Raw genomic sequence first — 25894 nt, 5'->3', positions numbered from 1 at the left:
TACCATTCTCGTCTCGTAGTGATGATGCTATACATACCCGCTGATGATTGACGATGTAAGACACATGAATATACAAAAAGGTAAAACATGAATAATTTAAGATGAAGCACTCACATTTCCTGAGTATTTGCTTTTGAAATTACAAATAGCCTTATTCTTGTTCTTTTTTTTTCAAATTTCATTTTCATTTTCTTATTATTTCAATCCTTTAATTGAATCCTTTTTAAGTACAGCATTGTGATTCACCGATTTATAATGTAGAGACTAATTACTGTTCCGTTTTTGTGTGTTCTCGGTCATATTAAAGATCGTTGGGAATATTCAAAATGGCCGCGGACATTGGATATAAACATTTTTAGCAGCTTATTATAAATAGAACGTAGTAAATCGATACTTAACCGTTTTAACTAATGACATCTTACATCAAATGATCAATCTATTAAAATATAATGTGTATTTTGATAGAAAAGAAAGTTAATAGAAAGTTAAAATGCCAATGCTTCAGAAGTATGTGGGAAAACTAATGTGTGAGACTACTTAAATTATCGTACCAACTCGATATCCTTCCACTGTCTAATGTAACCATTCTTGGTAAAAAACAACAAGCCGAATCATAAGGGAATTCTATGAATGCGTTGATATGTTTATACTACTTAAACATAACACATTCATACTATACTGTAGTTGTGTTGCATATTTGTAAATGCAATATATCCAATGTACTTTTTTATATTAGGGGTTAAATGATGACCAAAAGGTTAAGAGAGGTTTTGTTACTGTCGACGATCTGTGAGAAGGTAAATAAACAGTTTTCGTGCAGAGTATTTCAAGAACATTGCGACAGCGCGTCTAGTTTGTAATTGTTAAGCTCTTGCACCATAGAGATAACTTTCTTCTGAACATGCATGCGAGGTAAACAGATGTTTTCATTTGAAAAGAAATATCTTAGATCAGAGCTCGTTCACGTACAGATGTGTCTATCCGAAATCTGTGTATCATAGTAACCGACAACGAGAGTACGAAATATTTAAAATGCAATATATATATGCAAAAAGCTGCAGAAACAAGCTCAGTAGCAAAAAGTTTAAACATAAACCCGGTGTAATGGCACTTGGTTAGCGCCAAACACATATAACATAAAATCACAAACTAGAAACATAGAACAGCACAAAACTCCACAAACAGCACAGTGCATACATACTATATATAAAAAACTAGGTATGTTTATCAAGAATTGTTAGGTACCGCCTTGGAACGGCCAGCAAAATGTAAATTTACTTGGGGGGAAGGGGGTAAACCAGTTTATGTGCATAAACCTCACTCTTATCCCAACAATCCTGAATAAAGATAAAACGCAAAAGTAAAATCTTATCAAAGTATGCACTTACTTGAGGAAACTTATCAATAAAACATATAATAATATCTCTGCAAAACCTATACGACCAAAAGTGTATTATTTGTTTATTAAGTGTGTCATAGTGTTCAAGAAAACATTTCTTTTATAATTTTATAATTATCAGACGAAGAGATCACATTAGGGACCAAATCGCTCGAATCAGATAGCTCTACTGGCAGAAAGTGCAGTCCAAGTACCAGGTAAGTGTGCATTATATGACAACTAATGACAAATCCTTAATATGGAACCATTCTGTGTACGTTCACGTACGAGGTTTTGACGCTAATGGACAATTCTATGACATACATTTGTTTTTAAATTATCTTACTTATTTATTCGCGATTTAAAACAACGTTTCCGCTCCATAGCTAAGGATCTTAGCAAAGAAAGCGTTTGTTTATTGTTATTTTTAATGTGCGTAACATTATGAAGGTTGAGACTGTCGTTATAAATGGAAACCTACGAACAATAGCGGCACCTTAAATGAAATTCATGGAAGTTTGAGTACTCTCGATTTTAGTTTTCAATCCTTAATTCTCGGATTATGCCGAAAGCTAGTGCAAGGTTACAATAGACTGTCGTTAAAGTGCTACGTAGCTTAAGGTGAAAATTGGGCAATGATAAATGTCATCACGATCAACACGAAAGACCATGCGTTTATGATCTATCAGGGCCATTATCGTGTCAGTGAGAGCGACATCGACTTTCTTTCTTATCTGAATGCTATACGATGTCATACAAGGGTCCGCGCATTTCATTTATTCTATAATGTTATTAATTAGGTGATAATATTGGCCTAGTTATTTGTCTGAGGTTAGCTGTATATGCCAGAGCCCGAAAGGGCGAAGGCTAATACAGCTGACTGAGGACAAATAACTGGGCCAATTTGAATTCACCTAATTAATAAGTATTTTATTAATTAATTATTACCATTTTGGTTGAAAACATTCTTATAACTTACCTTTAGTTCACAGTGAAGCTGTATTTATCTCTTAATCAATCATGGTGTCTGCTTTGCTAGACTTGGCTTTGCTGATTTTGACATGCATCCTTAAAGTGACATTGCACATACTTAAGAATTAAGCACTGTACATTGTAAGGAAGCATGTCTTTTTGTCTTAATTTCGTAAATCGTTTGCCAAAAATGCCAATGTTTCACCTTCGTCGCTCATGTTGTCGGTGTACAAAATCGTAATCGTCATAAAATCCACAAACGGGTTAAATACAACTGTAATATCAAACCGTACACGGTGGTTCAATCATTCAATATGATCAAGTATTCTAAAGGTTTATACGAAGCACAAACTTTTCAAAACAATCGGAAAACGAAAAACAAAATGGCTACCTTTAAGAAAAAAATACGGCATATTTCTCATATAAAGCGAGTTTCGACAGCCAATGAAAATGGCCCATTTCTTAAATCCTATATATGGCGAGTTTTTTTAGCCAATCAAAACGGAGAAAACTCATATTAGACGAGTTTTGTTGATATTGGCCGATCTTGGTTGATATTGAGAGAGTTCTGGCATATATTGTCTTCAATTGTCTGGTATTGGTACCGCAATTGTCTCTGTATCTCGCAAAATACGTAATAGCTGATTTATAAAAGCTGATATTGTAGTTTATTTAAAAGGAAAGAATCATAAGATTCAGTACACGTACACGTCAAAAGATACACGTTTAATTGGGACTGTTTGGTGATTTTTTTACCTTTGATGGACTCAAAGCCCTTTTCGACCGACTGTTGACATGTGTAAGTGTAAGCGTTACGTTTCTTAAATAACGTGATGTTGTTGGGTTTACACTGATTTAATTTCTTTAGATTAACAGATTAACATTGCTTTTTATGTTCAAATATAATTGATTTTAACTACGATGTTCACTTAGTGCAGTCTATTAATTATCTATCTACGTCTTTCACCACATGACAAACCCGAGATTAACAATATCGTCATATTTAGATATGTTAATATGCCTCTTAATATCCAAGAGTATGGTTAATCTCTTAATTGTGAGAGCGGTGACACAAAATGCATTGCTTGATATACAACCTTTAAGTAATGAAAGGACCATAACTCTACCCTTATTTCAGGCAATCTCATACTGTATCCTTTGTGCACACTTTGTCAATATGGTTTACATTCCTGTGAAATGTCATGCCTCAGGGTAATATACTTTTAGAGGTACCCCCGACACAATGATTAATATCGGACGAACTAACTTACAGGCAGATAATCAAGATTATTTGGTCTATATGCTTTATTTTCGCAAAGTCAAGTGTCATAACTCTGCAAATATTGAGCAAAGCAAAAACTGAACAAAAAAACAGGTGTATCACTTTACATGCTTGTTTATGTCCAAATTTACACCCATTTTGGAAACACAAAACAAGCAAAAAGAAAATTGTACAAATTATATTATTTACATTGCAAATCGAAACTGATGCACAAAATATTCTAGTAACGAAACATTCAAAATAATAACTATAGATTGATTATGGAAAGTCAAAGAAAAACACAGAACCAATCATTATAATTAATGTTAGATTGCATAATATAAGCTTTGCAAATTCCATATCACAACATTTTTCTACTTCAATCTTTTACTTCTTCTCTTTTAAAAAATTATTCACTGCCCTGTTTTTGTAACTGTTCCTCCTTTTAAACAGTATTCAATTTATTCTTATATTGTATTGCATATTTATTGCGTTATAAGACAAGGGAATAAATCATTTTTGGATAGAACAAGAGTACCTATTAACGCTATTATTCACACATGTAAGGTCGAATATGTAATACTAAACTACCTTATAACTATTCCGAGATTTCTAGAGAACCTTATTTTAAAGAAAAACACTGATCCTAATGTTTTTTTCTTGATAACGACAAAAAACATTGACCCAAAACAAGTTTCCATGTAAGGAGTTGTACACATGTATGCAAAGAAAAAAAAAGTTAACAGTTTAGAATCATAAAAGTTAAATCAAATTCATTATACCAAGTGTGTAGGTTCTATGGTTTCAAAAAGAAAAATGTTTCAAATAATTTGTCCAGAAAGAAGATGTTGTTTCAATTCAATAAGGAATAAACGGACAAAGAAGCACTGAATTTGAACTTTCCGCTCTGGGGGTATACATTAGAGCAAAACTTTTAATTGGGGATTGTTCAATACCTCTCGAAATTGTATCTGATGAACGCGCAGACCACAAATATTTATGCTAAAAGCTACAGAAACATGCTCAGTAGCAAAAAGTTTAAACATAAACCCGTTTTAGTGGCAATGGGCAAACGCCAAAACTGGCAAGATTCTATTAACAGTTCCAGTCGGTGTTTTCATTATATAGAATACTAAACTTTGCTTAATGTGGATCTTTATTTATCTTTAGACATACCTTACAAACACAAAATAGCTTTTAGCAAGTTTAGATGTTCAAATCATAAATTGTTAATTGAAAATGGTAGGCATAATAATATCCCAAAAGAAGAACGCGTTTGTCGGTTTTGTCTAGATAGTATTAACATTTTTGTTTTAGACTGTGAATACCATGCATTCTTTATATGTTGTAAATACAATGATATACGAACGCAATATTTATTTAATTGGTATTCTAATGGTACTGAATTAAAAGATTTTTATAGGTTATTAAAAATCAATCTGAAGATTTACGAAAACTAGCTTATTATGTATACCATCTCCTTCTAAACATTACTGGTTAATGGGGAAGTAATCATGATTTGTATTTACACTTTGCTTGTATCGATTAATTACCCTGACACAACTCATGCCTTTCTTGTATGTTATGTATTTTGGGCCAGTGGCCTTTAATTACACAATAAACTGTTGACTTGACTTGACTTGACTTATCCCAACAATCCTTAATAAAGATAAAACGCAAAAGGTAAATCTTATCAAAGTATGCATTAACTTGAGGAAACTTATCAATAAAACAAATAATAATAAAAAAAACCGAAAAGGTTAACCCCAAGTACTTCTATGATTAGAGATCCCAACTCTGTCTGCAGACGGGGGGGGGGGGGGGGGGGAACTATTCAGAGCACCTAATGCAATTACTTTTCAAAGATACGATGCAGTCATCGTTAGAAATCAAAAACATCACACACAGTCTGCCTTATAAAATAAAAGGTTTAAAACTGTGTGATCATAGAGTTTCATAATAAAAAGCATTATTGTACTAAAACTGGGAACAAATAAAGAAAAACGTTATTAAAATAAAAGCGACTTGTATATGCTATTATCTCCTTCCAAATGATTTGAAAACGTAAAATATTTGAAGAAAATTAAGTCACAGCCAAAACACTCAGTCAGTCAACACGTGTTCGCCAAAGAAGGTTTAAAAGATAACATGAATTAGCAAATTCTTCATAAAAATCAAATCAAAGCAAAAACGTTTAAGTGATGCATCGCTTTTTTAATGATACACATATGATATAATAGTTAAAAGTATTTACAATTCCAAGACACATTAATAAAAAAAAAATACAAGATTAAAAAACAAATTTCATCACACTGAAAAACATCGTCTTTATCGCTCCTGTGCAGAAAAACGTATACTTCGGTAAACGGTGTCCTTGCACAACCTAGAAGAAAAAAAGCAATTTGTCAGCAAAAGGGCTATACCAATAAAGCAAATGAATGTAGAAAAGAGCTGATTACATCGAACGATTGATTGCTCGAATCCCTTATGGTTGTAATGATATATATTTTCAAATAGTTTGGCCGGATAATTACCAAATTGTTTTGTTCATTATATTACGACACTTGCCTACACAATATTCAATTTTAACTCCTGATCTTACCGTATATTGTTATGTTCCTGCTGATAAGACATGACCTCAATTAACCATTATCTCAGATTTTTTACTTAAGAAATTGATTATAGACAAAAATGAAGAATATTAATTATGTTAATTAAAAATAAAGTAAACACATTTAAGGGTATGATTCTTTAAACCCAGCATATATATACCTTTTACTTATACCACGTCCCCTTCCGTAGCAAGTGAAAGCTTGCCGCCATGCATTTTAGATAGTTGCTGAAATGCCTTTTCCAGAGGAACGACAATGTACCTCTTCGTCTGTGTGGTTGTCTCATTCGAAGTAGAATCAAGAGCAGCGCGTCCGGTGTTTCCTTGATCTGAGGTCGTTGCTGTAATATTTTCAGGCTGTGTTTGTGTACGCATCTTGGTGATTTCGCTTTCTTGTTTTCCTACTGGTACTGCACGCACTTCACCTACAAGGGAGCCAATAGCAAACATATGGTCTGATTCACGTGGGCTTCTTTCCATAAGTACCATCGCTCCACTATCGCCTTGCTTAGCAAATGCTTTAGCGGTTCTGTGTGTTTCGATGCAAATATATTTCCCCGCATCGGAAGACTTTAACTGCAAACTTGAAATCTCAGCGACACCAGGAGAGGTTTCAGCACCCCAAAAATGAACTCTTTCGTCCTTAAAACTTTCTTGGTGTTCGTGTTCAGGCTCGAATAAATCAGCAAAACCATCCTTTCCGTTCTCAAATCGAAATTTGGAGTTACACTTTTGCTTTGGTGCGGTAACTTTTGCTATAGCAATATCGTACGAAGGGCCGTTAGATGTACTTTCAGTTTCGATCACTTCACCTAGGTTTTCATTGTCAATGTGTAATTCTTTTCTTCCTTGGTTCAAAGTTTCAACAACATGCTTTGCAGTTATGGCCATCATTTCACGCTCCCCTGTTTTGTTCTTCTGGAAAAGTGCAAATCCTGCCAGAGTCCCACTTTTGTTTGAGCCACGTACCTGTATTTTATCACCACTTTCAAATTTCCCGCCAGCCAATGGTTGAATCTCTATTACCTGGATATAAAACTTGTCTTCCGATAGTCCGAGTGACTTTAAATGCTGGATCACATCTAGCTGTTTTGATTCATTTTCTTTTAGCATGAGGATACCCAGTTTTTCTTTTGAAGTGTCACATCCAAACACTGATGTGTAAGACAGCACGGTATTGGATATCTATACAAAAGAAAGCATTAAATTAAAAATTGCCATCTTTACCTAAACAAAAAGGTTATTAAAAGACTTGAAGAAAAACAGTAAAAAAAACAAACAATTTATTGAATATGACCAACACATCAAAGAAGGTCAAGACCTATTTGAGACGAGTCGCCTTGTGTTAAATGTCAAATGTGGACTCATCCAGATGGTTGAATTAAAAGCAAATTTGTCTTTGACACAATATTCCCAAAATATAATTTTTTGATGTCCGTAAACAGACGAAAGAACTCTCAGATTTTTTAAAGAACGAGTCCAGTAGCTTTTTAATTAATGTTAATTGTATCAATTAAGTAATGTTTTATGAACATCTTGATTGATGGAAAATATTCGAGAAATTTGGTTGAACTCATAATATGCTTTTATGAGGTAATACGAGTTGAGATTTGGATAAAGATTTGATTGAGTATCTATGTGGCCAGAACAATGCGCCATTGTGTCCAAAATTACAAGATGTTCAATGACATCGATACTATCAAAGAGTTTCGTATGAGTGTATATGAGGTGAACCTAAAATATCTTGTAGTAAAGGTGAATCGTTTTCAAGAATTCAATTTCATTAAATAAAATCTGGCATAATAAAAGTCAAATCCAATGTCAAAGTTTATTTTTTGATAATTGTTTGATAAACATATTCATCAAGTCGTACATGAACAGACCTCGTTTAATACCATTTTAACATTGTACATAGTGAGACAAACCCAACAATCCTACATTAACCCGAGGGCTTGACAAAGTCAATACATCAAAACCCAATTGAATGTAAGCAAATAGTTCATGTTTGTACAACTAGTATATATTTTTAACATGAAATATCGTTTAAACATTTTGAAATGATGCCAATCCTGTTATCACACTCGTTGTAAACAATACTTAAAAGGGAATCATAATTATTATTTAAACAATTTTTCTGGCATCAAATGGTTATCTAAAGCGAGGCCATCCGCAGTGTTTCTGGCGAACTAGTCGGACATAAGTCGGACATAAGTCAAAGAGACATGTATCGTATTTTTACTTTACCGATCTTGAAATAATTTATGTGTTATTCGCAAACTTTGTTTCATAGTGCTTGCGACATTTGATATTTTAGACTACTTTAAAATTCCAAATTTAGTATGTCGCTTGAAATGCCGTTATTGTAATAAGTGTTTTAATTATCACAAACCTCTTTCCATTTGTTTTCTTTTTGTTTCCATTTTATCAACCATTCCGGCATAGGTATGCTCGTCTTTTTGTAGAGATTCTGCATCTTTGCAATGTTTTCGTCCTTGAGCTCCCCTTTAAGTGAGTAATTAAACTTTAACTACTTACGGAATAGTGCTTTTATTGAAAAATATATTTACTCATTACAATATCGTCATCGTGTGTTTAATAGTTGATAACGCATACATATTAAATGACTGGTTGGTACATTGATTTTTACAGAGATCAGCACTAATGAGTAATCCGTGAAATAGACGAAAACAAATAATAGTAAGATATACTTTGAGAATTCGTTGGAGTGTTCTTCATCTTGTGTTCAAATATGTGTTTCATGAATGTTAGGTTGAAATATATAAATGAATATGAAACAAGGTCAATAAAAATGTTAAATATAATGATTCGTTTAATTGTTAATGTAAATAACTTCAAATCTCCGATCAAACATCTCATCTCATAGTTATAAATGTCAATCTGCCTTGTACGATATCTTAAAAAATAAATATTGGATAATGGGTACAATTTTAATTAGTAAACCATTTGGTGTGAAAGAAGTTTACTGGGGGTTGAATTGATTTTTAAATACCAAATAAGTATAACATTGAAAGGACATTTTACTTTCATTCCTTTTCGAAATAACCTTTGATAAAGATTTTTTCTCTTAGCGGATTAATGGCATTTAATTCCAAAGACGACGTCGCAGTTTTAAGCGTTTAAATGCTGAAAAAAATGCTCTGATGCAAATATTTCGTAAACGATGGACTTTCTCCAATACATATGAAAATACTGTATACATTCTCTCATCCAGGGGATCTCTGAACCTTTACTTATTACCATCCCTTCAGTTTCCTGCAAACTGAACATCACATTATCTTTAAGATAATATTAAATTACAAGAGTAATGAATTTACAGTAAGGTAAAACTGTAGAAATCGTTCTAAAATAGAGGCAATACGAGAAAATACTTTACCCGATGCTCGAAGAGCACTAGCCGCTCGATTCAGTTCATCAAAAGCGTAGTGTTCAAGCACATGATCGATATTTGTAAATATGTTTGAAAAATCTTTTGGAAAACATTGAAAACCCCAATCTTCTGTGCGAATATATTCTAAAAAAAGACAAACGGAATTAGCTCGTAGAAAGATCAAACTGTAGATGTTTCAGAGAAGTATATCCTGGTCAACAATTTAAAACCCTTTATGTTCTTTGACCGATGTGACTTAGATTACGGATATACATACCTTTGTTCAATTCCATTACATAATCAAATTCAAAGATATTTCTTAAACATTGCAGCAAAAGTCAAGATAAACGCATTCAGATAAAAAAAGGTTATAAGCAAGTGAAAATGATAGGTCGACGTAAATCTTAACGTTACAAATGTTGAAGCTGCATCAATGTGACTAACTGTGTGCCTGTAAAATGTATAGAATTGACGATGCTCCTAAAATGTGCCATATGTTAGATTGATTATGAATAAGCCAACTTCCAACATTCCCTTACCGCGGGCTTATTGAAGTTGACCTTATAGCTCTTGTAAATATAAGAGCGCCTATGCGGTTCTTAGGGGTCGTTGACCGTGTTCAAGTTTATTTTTTTGCTATCAATGAACAGTCACAATCAAACCGAAGCTTTGGAAAATGAAATATATAAAAATAATATTCAAAATTAACAGCTCGATTGTTATAGTTTGACCATTTAGATATATTTAATGTATCTTATTGTTTCTTCTTAATTTGTCATATGTTTGTATTTTTATAGCATAATAAAAATGACGGACACGATTATCTTTATATCTTATACAATGTCATTTGCAAGATCCGATAATACTCCAAAATATTAAGTAAATGGAAATAAATAACAAACCGGTTACTTTGGCAGTTATTTTAACTGAATTCCATTTATTCGTGCCAATCAATTCCTTCTGTGGTACTACAAAGAAAGCTACATACCTACATTCTCGCTGCTGGATTGAAGTTGGGGTGTTATTCTGCACAAAATGGAATTCTTCGCTCGTGTCGTTTTGCGCAGAAAAGCAAAGCAATCATCATCTCCCCCGATATATACTACTGATCTATCGAGAAGACTATTGCCAGTTGATGTCCTCAATACGTCTCCAGTTAACTTTTCGGACAAAATATCTCTAAGAGTTTCTTCGTTATCAGAGGCGATCAAAATGGAGGATGTCAATGGTGAAACAAATTCTCCAATGGCGGTCTGTACGCGCCTCTGAGTGTAATCGTACACTGGATAATCATGTGCGGCTGTCTGTACGAAAGCAATATCTGGAACATCTGGTTCTAAGACAGATTCAAGTTGGTTATTGATAAGACAAGCGCTAAACGTTTTGAGTTTTCTTTGAGATTTAAAGTAAATAGACGACACAACATTTATAGCTTTAGTTCATTAAAATACATTTAGTTGTGGCCCTTGACACGTGTAATATTTATAAAATAAAATTAGAATTGTTTGAAAATAGTACTATAGTTTTATAACTATTAAAAAGTAAACTAATGGTTTCGACGGCTTATAAATATTTGTTTATATTTAAGCTAAACTATGGATATATATAAAACAAGTCAGAAGTTACACAATAAAACATTTTAATGCATTTTTATATAAACCCACAAACTTTAACTTACCAATATAATGGTTAAAGTTTCTTTGCAGATCCAGGGGTTCATTAATCTCTTCAAATGCTGAATCCGTCGACGCAGTCTTTAAACGTTTCCAATTTCCTGTAACCGGCAGTTGCCTTACATCAAGTTTCCTCTTTCTCATTGTTGGGAAACCGCATTCGCAACCACATCGAGGGCAGCTCATTTTCTGTATTAAATGCAAGAGAAAACATTTTTTAGCTATTTTAAACCATTGATCATATGTCAATTGTTTTCCATGTAACAGTTTTCTTCGACAAAAAGGAAAATCAAACTATACTGTAGTACGTCGCATTGCAGGTTTACTTTTGAATATAAACATAAATGGCTGTAATGTTTATCTTCAAAATGTATTGACATTAAAGCTGCACTCTCACAAATTGACCATTTAAAAAATGTATATATTTTTTTTCTTAAAATGATGCGTTTATATCTGTAAACCAGTGATAAAATACTGATGACAAAATAACAGATCAAAGTTTTAAGTATTAACGTTCGTAAATTTAAGATGTATGGCTTAAGCGTTACTAACGCTTAAAAAATGAGCTCTTTGGCAAAAACGTTAGTTTTCGAAAGTTAATATGCAAAATTATCAATCAACTATTTACGTATTTGACGAGATGCAGAGACAACTGCGTTATCAATACCAGACAATGAAGACAGAATTCGCTCAATATCGACCAAACTCGGCCAATATCAACAAAACTCGCCTAATATGAGTTTCCTCCTTTCTGATTGGCTACAAAACTCGCCTAATATAGGATTTGAGAAATGGGCTATTTTCATTGGCTGTCGAAACTCGCCTAATATGAAAAATATGCTGAAAATTGTTTTTTAAAGGTAGCCATTTTGTTTTCCGTTTTCCGACTTTTAAAAAAAAAATTGTGCTTCGTATAACTTTATTTGGAATACTTGAACCTATTGAATGATTGAACCACTTTGTACTGTTTGATATAACAGTTGTATTTAACCCGTTGGTGGATTTTACGACTATTATGATTTTGTACGCCGACAAAATGGGCGACGAAGGTAAAACATTTGACGTTTTGGTAAACGATTTACAAAATAAGACGAAAAGACATGCTTCCTTACAATGTACAGTGCTTTATTCATAAGTATGTGCAATGTCTCTATAAGGATTCATGTCAAAATTAGCAAAGTCAAGTCTAGAAAAGCAGACACCATGAATAAATAAGGGATAAATGCGGCTTCAATGTGAACTAAAGGTAAGTTATAAGAATGTTTTTAACCAAAACGGTAATAGTTAATTAATAAAATACTTATTAATTAAATTTCGGGCTCAGGCAAATACAGCTAACCTCGGACAAATAACTAGGCCAATATGAAATCACCTAATAAATAACATTATAATGAAATCTGATATTTTGTCAGCGGTCTTATATCACTGGGTTACTTTCAGACCTTTTCACAAAATTGAATTCAATCTAAGACAAAACAAACAAAAAAGGTTTCTATAACTGTGCGAGTGCACTTTTAAATACTGTAGATAATCAGTTAAACTTAACTATTTCAAATATACATGTATTAATAATATCTGTCCTGTTTTTCCGGTCCGAAATCCGACCCGAAGGCACCTGCGATGTCAGGTAACGAGGCTTGTCGAGTTACCGGCTGCGCAGCAAGCCAAAGGGTCGGATTTTTTTATCCGGACCGGACAAAAATGCCTGGTATTTTTTATAGTATATCTTAAATTACATTTTTGTGAAAAGAAATACATAGAAAAGCTCTTTTTTACATGTCACCAAAACGCGTGTGCTATGATATTTACTGACGTCATGACGCCCAGTATCTTTTATTCATTGCATACGCTAAGAAATTCCTTCAGTATCACGTCTTTTTTAGGGTTATTTTTGTTCTAACGGTATATCTTTGTAAAGTTTATGAGTAAGGAACTCATCTATTGAAATATCACTAGTATGGTCTAATCAAGTGCATTATATAAGAAATAAACGTATAACGTCACAGCGCGTGACTCATTTGGCATGGGGATGCCAGATGGAATTTTCCAGTTCGGCTGAACTCACCGGAAAGGCCTATCCGATGTGATATAATTAAAATTTCAGAAGATAGAATATAGCTGATATTTGTTAGACATCGTTTATAGTATACATTTTCGTTCAACGGAGAAATGTAAATAAATTAATAAAACTATGTACCATTTACGCGTTGGGTACATATCTAGATGGATACTTATTATTCTATATTATTGTTTTATTATTTGTATTAAAATGTTTGGTTTATTGTATAAAGTTCATTTCACATTTTGTTCTTTATGTTGTTTTGTATGTTATGATTACAATTGGTCACGTCTCTCCATTTTGGATAAACTAAAGAATCTCTCTTCTCTATCACCAAGGCGTTAATGCTAGGCATTTGTGCGTGTTAGTGGTAACCAAGTCGAAAGAGCGAACTATCTTCGGGCACTCCGGTTTCCATCCCATTACAAGACCACACTATCGTGCAAACACAATGCCAACGAGAGTGTCTCTGCATCAGTTACTATTTATACGTTTTTTTCTTTCGTTGTGAAACAGACGGAGTTTAAAGTTGAATAAATTATTTGTTATGTTCTGTTTAAAATGGATTATACATGTGTGTGTTATGATGTATTTGTATTGTTTAAATTAAACCTTAAATGTACAGAATCAAACAATGGATAAAGCAGCTACCGGAAAACAATGTTTATTTAAAAATATTTTTTTCTTGTTTCACTATCGTGCTATATTTAAAACACTATCATTCTAAATCTTAATAGGATTTTTTTCACTAGGGAAATAATTTCCAAATCTTAAATGTTCTAACGTTGGAATGTGACTCTAAATTGTAAACATTATCTATAGATATACCATAACGTCAATTTACCAAACTGTTGTACATACATGTACAAGTACTTTATTGTGTTTAAATCATACAAATATTTGACATAAAATACTTCCTAGGAACATTGATCGATTCGTTTGATTAAAACACATTTTGAAAATCTCATATTTTGCTCTATACAATTATCTTGTGAACCGTAGCACGATAATGTTATGGTAGTTACATATCGATGATTTATTTAGCATTCGGAACAATATACAATCGTACATTACAATCTTAAACATGCTTTGCGCTATATCATGAAACATGTTCAAAATACTTACAAATGATATCGACCAACCCTATGACTGCTGATATAACATTAAATAAATGTTTTGTTTACCTCTTAAAATCTCAAAGCAAATAATATGGTAAATGCAATTGTGTCGCGTTTTGAATATTAATATGATAACAGTTTGCGGTGCATTTGATCACTTTCCTTTAAGCGAATATTCATTTAAGAAAGTTACCAATATTATAAAACAACAATAACTTATCCTCAGATACAAGGTTTATAGTTTTGAAAAATGTATCCTATACCAATATAGCTTATTTTTATGCTATCAGTTGAGTGTCGAAAGCCGAAGTAATAATACCTTGTGTTCATTAGTATCATTTTCCTTTTTTGAGTAATATAATATGTGCGATATATATGCATGATATAGCACTTAATTAATTTTGTTAATTTTTATTCTTTTTAAACAAAGCAGAAACATTTCTATTGTTCTGTAATGGTATGACTGGTAATACAGTCGAACTTCGCTAGCTCGAACTCTTAGGGATCGGTGAAAAATTACTCGATCCTCGGAAAATTCGAGCAAAGCAAGAATGCTTGACTTCATTTCAATAAAATCGGTCCTTTACAAACTGTTCGAGCCAACGAGAAATTCGAGTTAAACCAGTTCGAGCCAACGAGGTTTGACTGTACAATCTTTTTAAATGATATCGTTTTAAAGGTCGCGAAGCATGATTGTGGGGAATTGTAAATGTCATATAATTTGTAATTAAGGCATGAAATATTTAATCGCCAATAATGTGACTTTAAGTTACATTTCTTTTACCGCACAGAAATGTTCTATCAGAGGCATTCCACAAATTTTACGTTAATCGGAATATGAAACACAAACTATAAATAAGATTGGTTTATTTAACGAATCAAGTCAGGAGTTTAATTATAACTAATTGAAAGATGCTTAAAAGCTGCATAAACACAGATAAGTATAACATGCAGAAAAAAATCCAAAATGTCTTTTTTCGGAAAGTTTGTTCCATGGTGGGTTGGACACCAACGAAAACAAACACCATGTTGTATGTTAAATATGTAAAAAGCATTTCAATTTCGCCAAACAATTGATAAAAAAAACATTCAACGGACCCCAGTAATTTCATGCGTAAACTTTTGCTCAGTATTAAACATACATAAGCTGCGATTATAAAGTAATAAATATAAACATTTTCGAAATTGTTGAACTACCTTTTCAAGCCTAAAAAAATAAAACTTGATTGAAAAAGTAATGGACCTCTTGGAAATCGATTCGTAACAAATGTTATATAATACCTTAAACACAATGGATACTTATATCAGAATTTACACTCATCATACGAAGTCGTGAACATACAAGTGTCTTTTGTTAAGAATCGTATTTCGTGCAATTTTGCCCAGTTTCTTTTGGTTTCGGTAGTGATTGCGAGCCTATGTTCGGAGTGTTATCATTTTTATGTCGTGTCATTGTACGCGACGTAAAAATACTGCGCTTTTTTCGAAATCACATTGATAGCACGCCAAAGCGTATATATTCAATATAAGAGAAATATAACAATATGACTAATGTAATATTCAATATTGGAGAATCTGGTTGCAGTCGTACCAAACCATTTATACTGATGCGAATATTACACGACAGGGAAGTTTTATTAATTGCCATCACCAAGGGTAAACGTTCAAACTGGGTGCGTGTGTAATACATCTGCAAAAGTACAATTAAGCGAGAATTTGAACATGCATATAAAACTAAAACATTCTTTATGTTTTACCGTGATAAGCTTTGTTCCAAACACTAGAACAATGATATTGATCAACACTCTGAATGCTGATGTAATATTGAATCAACATTTTGACCACCCTTCCAAATACCGGATCAATACTTGATCACTTTCCTTTAAATAAACATTCATTTAAGATTGTTACCATTATTAAAAGACATAACTTACACTTACGAGTTTATATTATTAAAAAGTGAATCCTATACTAAAGCTATTTATTTTATATGGAATTTGTTGTTTGTTTTGAAATAAAACGTAGTTATTGTTATTTCTATTCATTCAGTAATATAATATTGATCATAATTATGCATGAGTTATCGCCTATTTATTTTTGGTAATTTCCTTTTTCTTTTTAAACAAAGCAACAAGCATTGGACGAATAGTTCCATTGTTCTATTATAGAGTGACAAGTAATGTACTCTTTTAAATGGTTCAACAGCACGACAATGTGGAATTTATGTCTAATACTTCGAATATAACACATATTATATTCAATGGTCAATAAAGTCATTAGAAGTCACATTTATTTTACGGCCGTATCAGAGACATTCCGCAAAATGTTACGTTAATCAGACTATGAAATGCAATTGGAAGAATATGCATTCATCTAATGAGTCGCGTCAGATATGTAAATAATTCAACTTGAAATCATCATCAACATCATCATCATCATCATCATCATCATCATCCTCATCATCATCATCATCATCATCATCATCATCATCATCATCATCATTATCAGCAGCAGCAGCAGCAGCAGCCTCATCCTCATCATCCAACTCAGCATAATGCACCAAAGAATGATTTGGAATCTTGGATTTTAGTCCCTACAGTCAAATTAAGGGAAACCATAGTATACGTTTTGTTTATAATTGTTAACAATTAGTCAACCTTAGTTCATTAAAGTAAACTTTAAGACAATTTAAGCAGCTGCGACATATCAAAAGAATTTGATTGATTTGCTTTAAGAGGGGGTGAATACACAAGTCGGGAGCGTCTCTCTCCTATTACGTTTGATTGTAAATCGTCACTCCATGGAACGATAGCTTATGACAGCTAATGAATTGAATCAAATTACAACAAAATAACAGATACCTTGTAATTTTCCCTTTTATTTATAAACGCCACGCTTAATTTATTTTCTTTTAATCGCAATTGAAAGACTAATTGTCATTTATTATCTAGGTAATAGTATACTCCAGGTAATAGTATACTCCCTAAGGGGAATATCAGCTCAATATCTTGTGTTTATATACGAACATTAAAATTTAACGAATTGACTTGTGATCATTGTCAAATTTCAAGCTTGTTTATATACCATGATATGTAATTATCGTTCATAATTTAAACAATAAAATAACATCTAGTTGTCCTCTTAGCGCAAAGGTAATTGCAAGTGAGCTTATTCCGGGTAAAATGAATACCTTCACCTAGCAAGACCATACTTTTGCTAAACAAACTAATACTTCTTTCCACACAATAGTTGTAAAACGAATCAAGGTTAAGATAGAGAATTCATCTGTGTGCGTTATGATGTAGCTTAATTGTTCAAAATAAGCGTTAATCTTAAACTGATTCAAAACAATGAATAGTTCAGCTACCAAACGGCAATGTGTATTGGAGGTAACACGAATCTTCTATCACTATCGTAGTGAATTAGAACAAATATATATCTACTGAGTTTGTGTTTGCATGTTTAAATAAACATATATTTTATGGTTATGGATTTCTTTGTTTCGATTTAATACTTTTTGAAAATCCAATATCTAACTCGATACAACACTTGTGAACCAATGCGCCTTTACCGTCTACTAATCAAAGCAATTGTCTTTCAAAACTCACGATGTATTCATTTGAATGGTTATATAGAGTTTTTACAAGTTCATAAGCCAATACGCCAAGGCACACACAAGCAGTACATTATATATGTGATATTTTATAGGCATACAAATCAAATTAATGTGAAAGAAGAAACACTTTTGAGTAAATGAATTAAAATAATACAATGCGATACATAAAATAAAGCGTAAGGATAATTCCATAAGAAATATTTTGCCGTATATATTATAATATTTTGATTTAAAATCTATATGTGCTTAATCAATCAGATAAACAGCTGTTATAAATGCCATACATAAATAAATAAAATAAATTAAACACTTACGCAATTGTTATCATGTGAATACTGATTTATTGAACAAAACAACTCTTAATCCCGTTGTAAAACCTAGTTATATTGTTAATTTTAACTTTCAATTGTTATAAACCGAAGTACGTACTGATATTTTAAAATGTCCATTGTTCTTATATTGTAGGGGTCGTACTTGTTTTCCGAAAGAAAACGAAAGCATGACCCTGTGGTATGATAAATGTTCCAATACGTTGGAGTTTAAAATAAATACTCTTTTTTAAATTGTTTAGCGACTCAAGTTGTTTTACTAGTCATTAATATTTTTAATGTATTAAAATGACTCGCTTATGTGTTTGGACCAAAAATTAGTTTTCCCGGTAGTGCATCGGAAATCAATTATTTTATCATTTCTATTCTATGATTTCGAAATTGCATAAAACTACAGTTAGAGGATAAAAAGGATTTTGATTTTAGTCGAACCCACGCCAGTAAAGACAAGAAAAAATGAGAAAACAGACGGCTAGTCCACACGGCCCCCGGAACTGGGGATATGTTTACCTGTTAATGATAGATAATAACTGATAACAAGACTGTAAACCGTATATTTCTTGTTTCACTATCGTACATTACAATCTTGAACATGCTTTGCGCTATATCATGAAACATGTTCAAAATACTTACAAATGATATCGACCAACCCTATGACTGCTGTTATAACATTAAATAAATGTTTTGTTTACCTCTTAAAATCTCAAAGCAAATAATATGGTAAATGCAATTGTGTCGCGTTTTAAATATTAATATGATAACAGTTTGCGGTGCACTTGATCACTTTCCTTTAAGCGAATATTCATTTAAGAAAGTTACCAATATTAAAAAACAACAATACCTTATCCTCAGATATAAGGTTTATAGTTTTGAAAAATGTATCCTATACCAATATAGCTTATTTTTATGCTATCAGTAGAGTGTCGAAAGCCGAAGTAATAATACCTTGTGTTCATTAGTATCATTTTCCTTTTTTGAGTAATATAATATGTGCGATATATATGCATGATATAGCACTTAATTAATTTTGTTAATTTTTATTCTTTTTAAACAAAGCAGAAACATTTCTATTGTTCTGTAATGGTATGACTGGTAATACAGTCGAACTTCGCTAGCTCGAACTCTTAGGGATCGGTGAAAAATTACTCGATCCTCGGAAAATTCGAGCAAAGCAAGAATGCTTGACTTCATTTCAATAAAATCGGTCCTTTACAAACTGTTCGAGCCAACGAGGAATTCGAGTTAAACCAGTTCGAAACAACGAGGTTTGACTGTACACTCTTTTTTAATGATATCGTTTTAAAGGTCGTGAAGCATGATTGTGGGGAATTGTAAATGTCATATAATTTGAAATTAAAGCATGAAATATTTAATCGTCAATAATGTGACTCAAAGTTACATTTCTTTTACCGCACACAAATGTTCTACCAGAGGCATTCCACAAATTTTACGTTAATCGGAATATGAAATACAATTAAAATAAGATTGTTTTATTTAACGAATCAAGCCAGGAGTTTAATTATAACTCATTGAAATATGCTTTAAAGCTGCATAATCACAGATAAGTATAACATGCAGAAAAAAATCCAAAATGTCGTTTTCCTGAAAGTTTGTTCCATGGTGGGTTGGACACCAACGAAAACAAACACCATGTTGTATGTTAAATATGTAAAAAGCCTTTCAATGTTGCCAAACAATTGATAAAAACAACATTCAACGGACCCTAGTAATTTCATGCATCAACTTTTGCTCAGTATTAAACATGCATAAGCTGCGGTTATAAAGTAATAAATATAAAACATTTTCGAAATTGTTGAACTAGCTTTTCAAGCATAACACTTGAAAAAAAAAGAAACTTGATTGCTAAAGCACTGGACCTCTTGGAAATCGATTCGTAACAAATGCTATGTAACACCTTAAACACAATGGATACTTATATCAGAATTTACAATCAACATACGAAGTCGTGAACATACAAGTTTCTTTTGTTAAGAATCGTATTTCGTGCAATTTTGCCCAGTTTCTTTTGGTTTCGGTAGTGATTGCGAGTCATTTTTGGAGTGTTATCATTTTTATGCCGTGCATTGTACGCGACGTAAAAATACTGCACTTTTTTGAAATCACATTGATAGCACGCCAAAGCGTATATATTCAATATTAGAGAATATAACAATATGGCTAATGTAACATTCGATATTGGAGAATCTGGTTGCAGTCGTACCAAACCATTTATACTGATGCGAATATTACACGACAGGGAAGTTTTATTACTTGCCATCACCAAGGGTAAACGTTCAAACTGGGTGCGTGTGTAATACATCTGTAAAAGTACAATTAAGCGAGAATTTGAACAACGTACAAACATACATATAACACTAAAACATGCTTTATGTTTCACCGTGATCAGTTTTGTTCCAAACACTAGAACAATAATATTGATCAACACTCTGAATGCTGATGTAATATTGAATCAACATTTTGACCACCCTTCCAAATACCGGAGCATTGATATATCGCCTTGTAGTCTTATACAAATTTAACCAGTACTTGATTACTTTCCTTTAAATAAACATTCATTTAAGAATGTTACCAAAATTAAAAGACATAACATACACTTACGAGTTTATATTATTAAAAAGTGAGTCCTTTACTTAAGCTATTTATTTCATATGAAATTTGTTTTTTGTTTTAAAATAAAACTTATTTATTGTTATTTCTATTCATTCAGTAATATAAAATTTTCCATAAATATGCATGAGTTATCGCCTATTTATTTTTGGTAATTTCCCTTTTCTTTTTAAACAAAGCAACGAGCATTGGACGAATAGTCCCATTGTTCTATTATAGAGTGACAAGTAATGCAATCTTTTAAAAGGTTAAGAAGCACGACAATGGGGAATTAATGTCTAATACTTTGAATATAACACGTTATATGTTCAATGGGCAAGTCATTAGAAGTCACATTTATTTTACGGCCGTATCAGAGACATTCGGCAAAATGTTACGTTCATCAGACTATGAAATGCAATTGAAAGTATATTTATTCATCTAATGAATCGAGTCAGAAATATAAAACTTAAAGTCATCATCATCATCATCATCATCATCAGCAGCAGCCTCATCCTCATCATCCAACTCTGCATAATGCACCAACGAAGGATGTGGAATCTTGGTTTTTAGTCCCTACAGTTAAATTGAAAAGAAATCATACCAGTACGTTTTGTTTATAATTGCTAACAATTAGTCAACCTTAGTTCATTTAAGTAAATGTTAAGACAATTTAAGCAGCTATGACAAATCAAAAGAATTTGATTGACAGGAGAGGGGGTGAATTCTCAAGTCGGGAGCGTCTCTCTCCTACCACGTTTGATTGTAAATCGTCACTCCATGGAACGATAGCTTATGACAGCTAATGAATTGAATCAAATAACAACAAAATAACAGATACCTTGTAATTTTCCCTTTTATTGTTTATAACTGGCTATGCCACGCTTAATATATTTTCTTTTAGTCATTTATTATCTAGGTAATAGTATACTCCAGATAATAGTATACTCCCTAAGGGGAATATCAGCTCAATATCTTGTGTTTATATACGAACATTAAAGTTTAACGAATTGACTTGTGATCATTGTCAAATTTCAAGCTTGTTTATATACCATGATATGTAATTATAGTTCATAATTTAAACAATAAAATAACATCTAGTTGTCATCTTAGCGCAAAGGTAATTGCAAGTGAGATTATTCCGGGTAAAATGAATACCTTCACCTAGCAAGACCATACTTTTGCTAAACAGACTAATACTACTTTCCACACAAGAGTTGTAAAACGAATCAAGGTTAAGATAGAGAATTCATCTGTGTGCGTTATGATGTAGCTTAATTGTTCAAAATAAACATTAATCTTAAACTGATTCAAAACAATGAATAGTTCAGCTACCAAACGGCAATGTGTATTGGAGGTAACACGAATCTTCTATCACTATCGTAGAGAATTAGAACAAATATATATCTACTGAGTTTGTGTTTGCATGTTTAAATAAACACATATTTTATGGTTATGGATTTCTTTGTTTCGATTTAATACTTTTTGAAAATCCAATATCTAACTCGATACAACACTTGTGAACCAATGCGCCTTTACCGTCTACTAATCAAAGCAATTGTCTTTGAAAAAAACTCACGATGTATTCATTTTAATGGTTATATAGAGTTTTTACAGTACAAGTACATAAGCCAATAAGCCAAGGCTTACACAAGGCATACACAAGCAGTACATTATATATGTGATATTTTATAGGCATACAAATCAAATTAATGTGAAAGAAGAAACACTTTTAAGTTAATAAATTAAAATAATACAATGCGATACATAAAATAAAGCGTAAGGATAATTTCATCAGAAATATTTTGCCGTACATATTATAATATTTTGATTTAAAATCTATATTTGATTACTCAATCAGATAAACAGCTTAAACATAATTTTTTTAAATGCCATACATAAATAAATAACATAAATCAAACACTTACGCAATTGTTATCATGTGAATACTGATTTATTGAACAAAACAACTCTTAATCCCGTTGTAAAACCTAGTTATATTGTTAATTTTAACTTTCATTTGTTTTAAACCGAAGTACATACTGATATTCAATAATCTCCATTGTTCTTATACTGTAGGGCTCTTACTTGTTTTTCGAAAGAAAACGGACGCATGACTACTCCTTTTCAATTGTCAAATGACTCAAGTTGCTTTACTAGTCATTAATATTTTTAATGTATTAACGTGACTCGCTCATGTTTTTGGACCAAAAAATAGTTTTCCCGGTAATGCATCTGAAATCACTTATTTAATTGTTATTATTATTGTATTCAATGGTATCGAACTAGCAGAAAAAATACAGTTATAGCAAAATAAGTTTATTGGTTTTAGTTGGGTTTGAACCCTCGCCGGTAAAGACAAGAACAAATGAGAAAACAGACGGCTAGTCCACACGGCCCCCGGGACTGGGTATATGTTGACCTGTTAATGATAGATAATAACTGATAACAAGACGGTACCCGTGTATTAATAGCTGAATACCCAAATATATTAAATGATTGGTGAGTGCTAAAAAATTTACTATCGATCTAATATTCATTAAGCAGAAATAAAGTGTTTTTTGCACCTTTCTTCCAAATATAACTTATTTCCTACATATAAACCATTGATTTAGACATTTATTCTTCCTTTTTGGTAAATTAAAACATCTGTATTAATTATGGTAAATTTTATTTGGGAGTAAGAATGCATCTTAAATTTTAATGTTTAAGAAGAAAAAGATGGCTTTATATACTGCTGATTATAACTTGAAAACATTAGGGAAATATTATGGTGTATAGTGTTGCGAGCGTTGCGCTTAGACTTTTTGTGGTACAATATGTTATCAATTATTGTCTAATGTGAAAAGTACCATATGACCTTTTGCCTTTTTACTTATATCAACTGAATGAATTTAAGAATGACCAGGCGGAGTCATGCTAAACAGAAAACTAGAAATAACAGCAAAGTTAGTCAATTTATTTGAGCACATTTTCCGAAATATCATTAAGGTTTACAGGAAAGTGTATGGAACATGTGGGTGCTCACTACAGATGAACAAAACTAAACTCAAAAAGGGGGCGTGATATTAAGGTGAAGAACAAATTTGTTAAGGGCAAGCCAAGTCTGGAGAATGTATGACTGAATACTTATAATTGCAAATGAAATCAGAATCACAGTCAAAATGAACAAGTTAAAACTAAGATTAAGCAGGGCAAGTCCAAAGTGCTATTCTAGATCCTATATGAATTGTAATAGTAAAAACCGGTGTTAAAATTGAACTGAGGCTATTGTCTTTAATTGACCACCATCAACCCAGAGGGTCAACAGGTCTACCTGGTCAATCTTTCATAGACACCCAAATAGTGCTGATAAATCAGCTAGACAATTTGTAAGATATAAATCTTTTAATGTGGAAGTCACTCTAGTAGTTATCTGTAGAGTTATTCAAGTTGTTATCAAAAATGACAAAGTCTTGCTGCGCACCTCTGAGTTAAAAGTTGGTAGCAGACTTCTGAGGTTCTTTTAAGATGTTGTCAGCAGGAAATTTTGGAGCAGAGTGCTGCAGACAGAGATGCAGAGGGTTATATACTAGGAAATGATCAGAATTAAAGCAGATGCTCACACCTGATCGGCTAAAATGCTTGCTCTTAATCACAATACAAATATACATGGAATAGTCACTAAATTATATACATCGTACATCATGAAATATTCATTAAGGTTAATATAGTAGAACTTATACTCAAAGAGTAATAAGAGAAACCATAAACTATTAACTTCAGAAAAGGATCAAATAGTCAAGCAGTTAATATATCATTGAACCTGATAGTTACCAACATGTCCTGATCAATTAACTTAATATTACAAGTCAATGTATTGTTCAATTTCACTCAATCATAATGTTTTTAAGTATTTGCGTAGTTCTAATACATGAATAATATTTTTCAGTGTATTTAATCACAATATGTACATAATAATTATTCAAATATCTGTCTGACCTTGACACAATAATGTAAACAAAGGCCCTAATGGAATCATCCAATGGGGAACCTTGTCCCTTTCTATTTATAAACACAAAGTTATATTTACATCACTAATGTCTCATTGTGTGTAACAAACATTCAAATTATCCTTATATCATCAATGGAATCAAATAAAAGCATTAACTATATAATGGAGATTAATAAGCAGAAATAATTCCAAACAATGGCCCCTTATTGTAGGATTAAACCATTCTAATCACAGCTCTGATTGGACTGGGCCACTGCTAAAGCATCTGAATATAGACTGATTCCTTATCAACCAAAGGAAAACCTGGTTCAAATACAAAAACAATATGTAATTATTTCTCACAAATGAAGAAACTTAAGGTCTTATATAAATAAAACATCAAATATGGAAAAAGGCACCCAAATATGGTAAAATCATATAAAAATGTCTTTATAGTAAAATATTAGCAAGAAAACTATATACGGGCAAGTAAAATGTCATGGGAGGAATTATCTAACTTGTATATATGCATTTATTTATTATATTAGAAAAATAATGTTTCAAATAAGAAAATAGTATTCCTTAAAGAAAGTTATGAAATATTATGCAATTATGTTTAGTTAAGATCTATTTTTATCAGACAGACAGACAGACAGACAGACAGACAGACAGACAGACAGACATGTCAACGTGAATGCATAGCAACAAACAATATAGTACACACGAGTATATATACAAAAAATAGCAAAAAGTTACAATAAATTGGTTAAATATTGTAATATTATAATCTATCTAAATCAGAGGATGAACAATTTTTACCATATTAAGTTCTAACATTTATTAAAAAGGATCTTACTTTAAGAGAGCCTTTAGCAAACATATATAGTTTAATAAGCTCAGGTCTATTAT

General features: G+C 32.0%; 1 protein-coding gene across 6 annotated transcripts; it reads right to left on the bottom strand.

Moving 5' to 3' along the window:
• Window positions 1-3646: 3646 nt before the first annotated feature.
• Window positions 3647-23074, bottom strand: LOC128240123 (uncharacterized). Of its 6 annotated transcripts, XM_052956633.1 has the most exons (8): window positions 18391-18469; window positions 16106-16150; window positions 11289-11472; window positions 10599-10946; window positions 9617-9754; window positions 8612-8724; window positions 6384-7407; window positions 3647-5994 (listed from the first exon to the last, which is right to left on the bottom strand). In XM_052956633.1, the coding sequence occupies exons 2-7, from the start codon at window positions 16148-16150 to the stop codon at window positions 6391-6393; spliced, it is 1845 nt and encodes a 614-aa protein (XP_052812593.1). In that variant the 5' UTR covers window positions 18391-18469; the 3' UTR covers window positions 3647-5994; window positions 6384-6390. The 6 variants fall into 6 exon arrangements, with proteins under 6 accessions (XP_052812593.1, XP_052812596.1, XP_052812595.1 ...); XM_052956636.1 differs by lacking the exons at window positions 16106-16150; window positions 18391-18469 and adding an exon at window positions 23056-23074; XM_052956635.1 differs by lacking the exons at window positions 16106-16150; window positions 18391-18469 and adding an exon at window positions 19247-19331.
• Window positions 23075-25894: the final 2820 nt, after the last annotated feature.

The sequence above is a fragment of the Mya arenaria genome, chromosome 7 (genome assembly GCF_026914265.1).
Source record: "Mya arenaria isolate MELC-2E11 chromosome 7, ASM2691426v1".
NCBI lineage: Eukaryota > Metazoa > Mollusca > Bivalvia > Myida > Myidae > Mya > Mya arenaria.
Note: the sequence above shows the minus strand (reverse complement) of the source record. Positions and strands in the feature narration are given on the sequence as shown.

What these genes read in the sequence shown, in the direction of transcription:
- LOC128240123 (XM_052956632.1), bottom strand. Translation starts at nt 16,108, where the DNA reads ATGGCAATTAATAAAACTTCCCTGTCGTGTAATATTCGCATCAGTATA. An exon ending in GCATCAGTATAAATGGTTTG is followed by an intron (nt 11,473 to 16,051) that starts GTACGACTGCAA and finishes CATTTAATACAG; the next exon opens with AAAATGAGCTGCCCTCGATG. An exon ending in ATCCAGCAGCGAGAATGTAG is followed by an intron (nt 9,755 to 10,598) that starts GTATGTAGCTTT and finishes GTCTTTTTTTAG; the next exon opens with AATATATTCGCACAGAAGAT.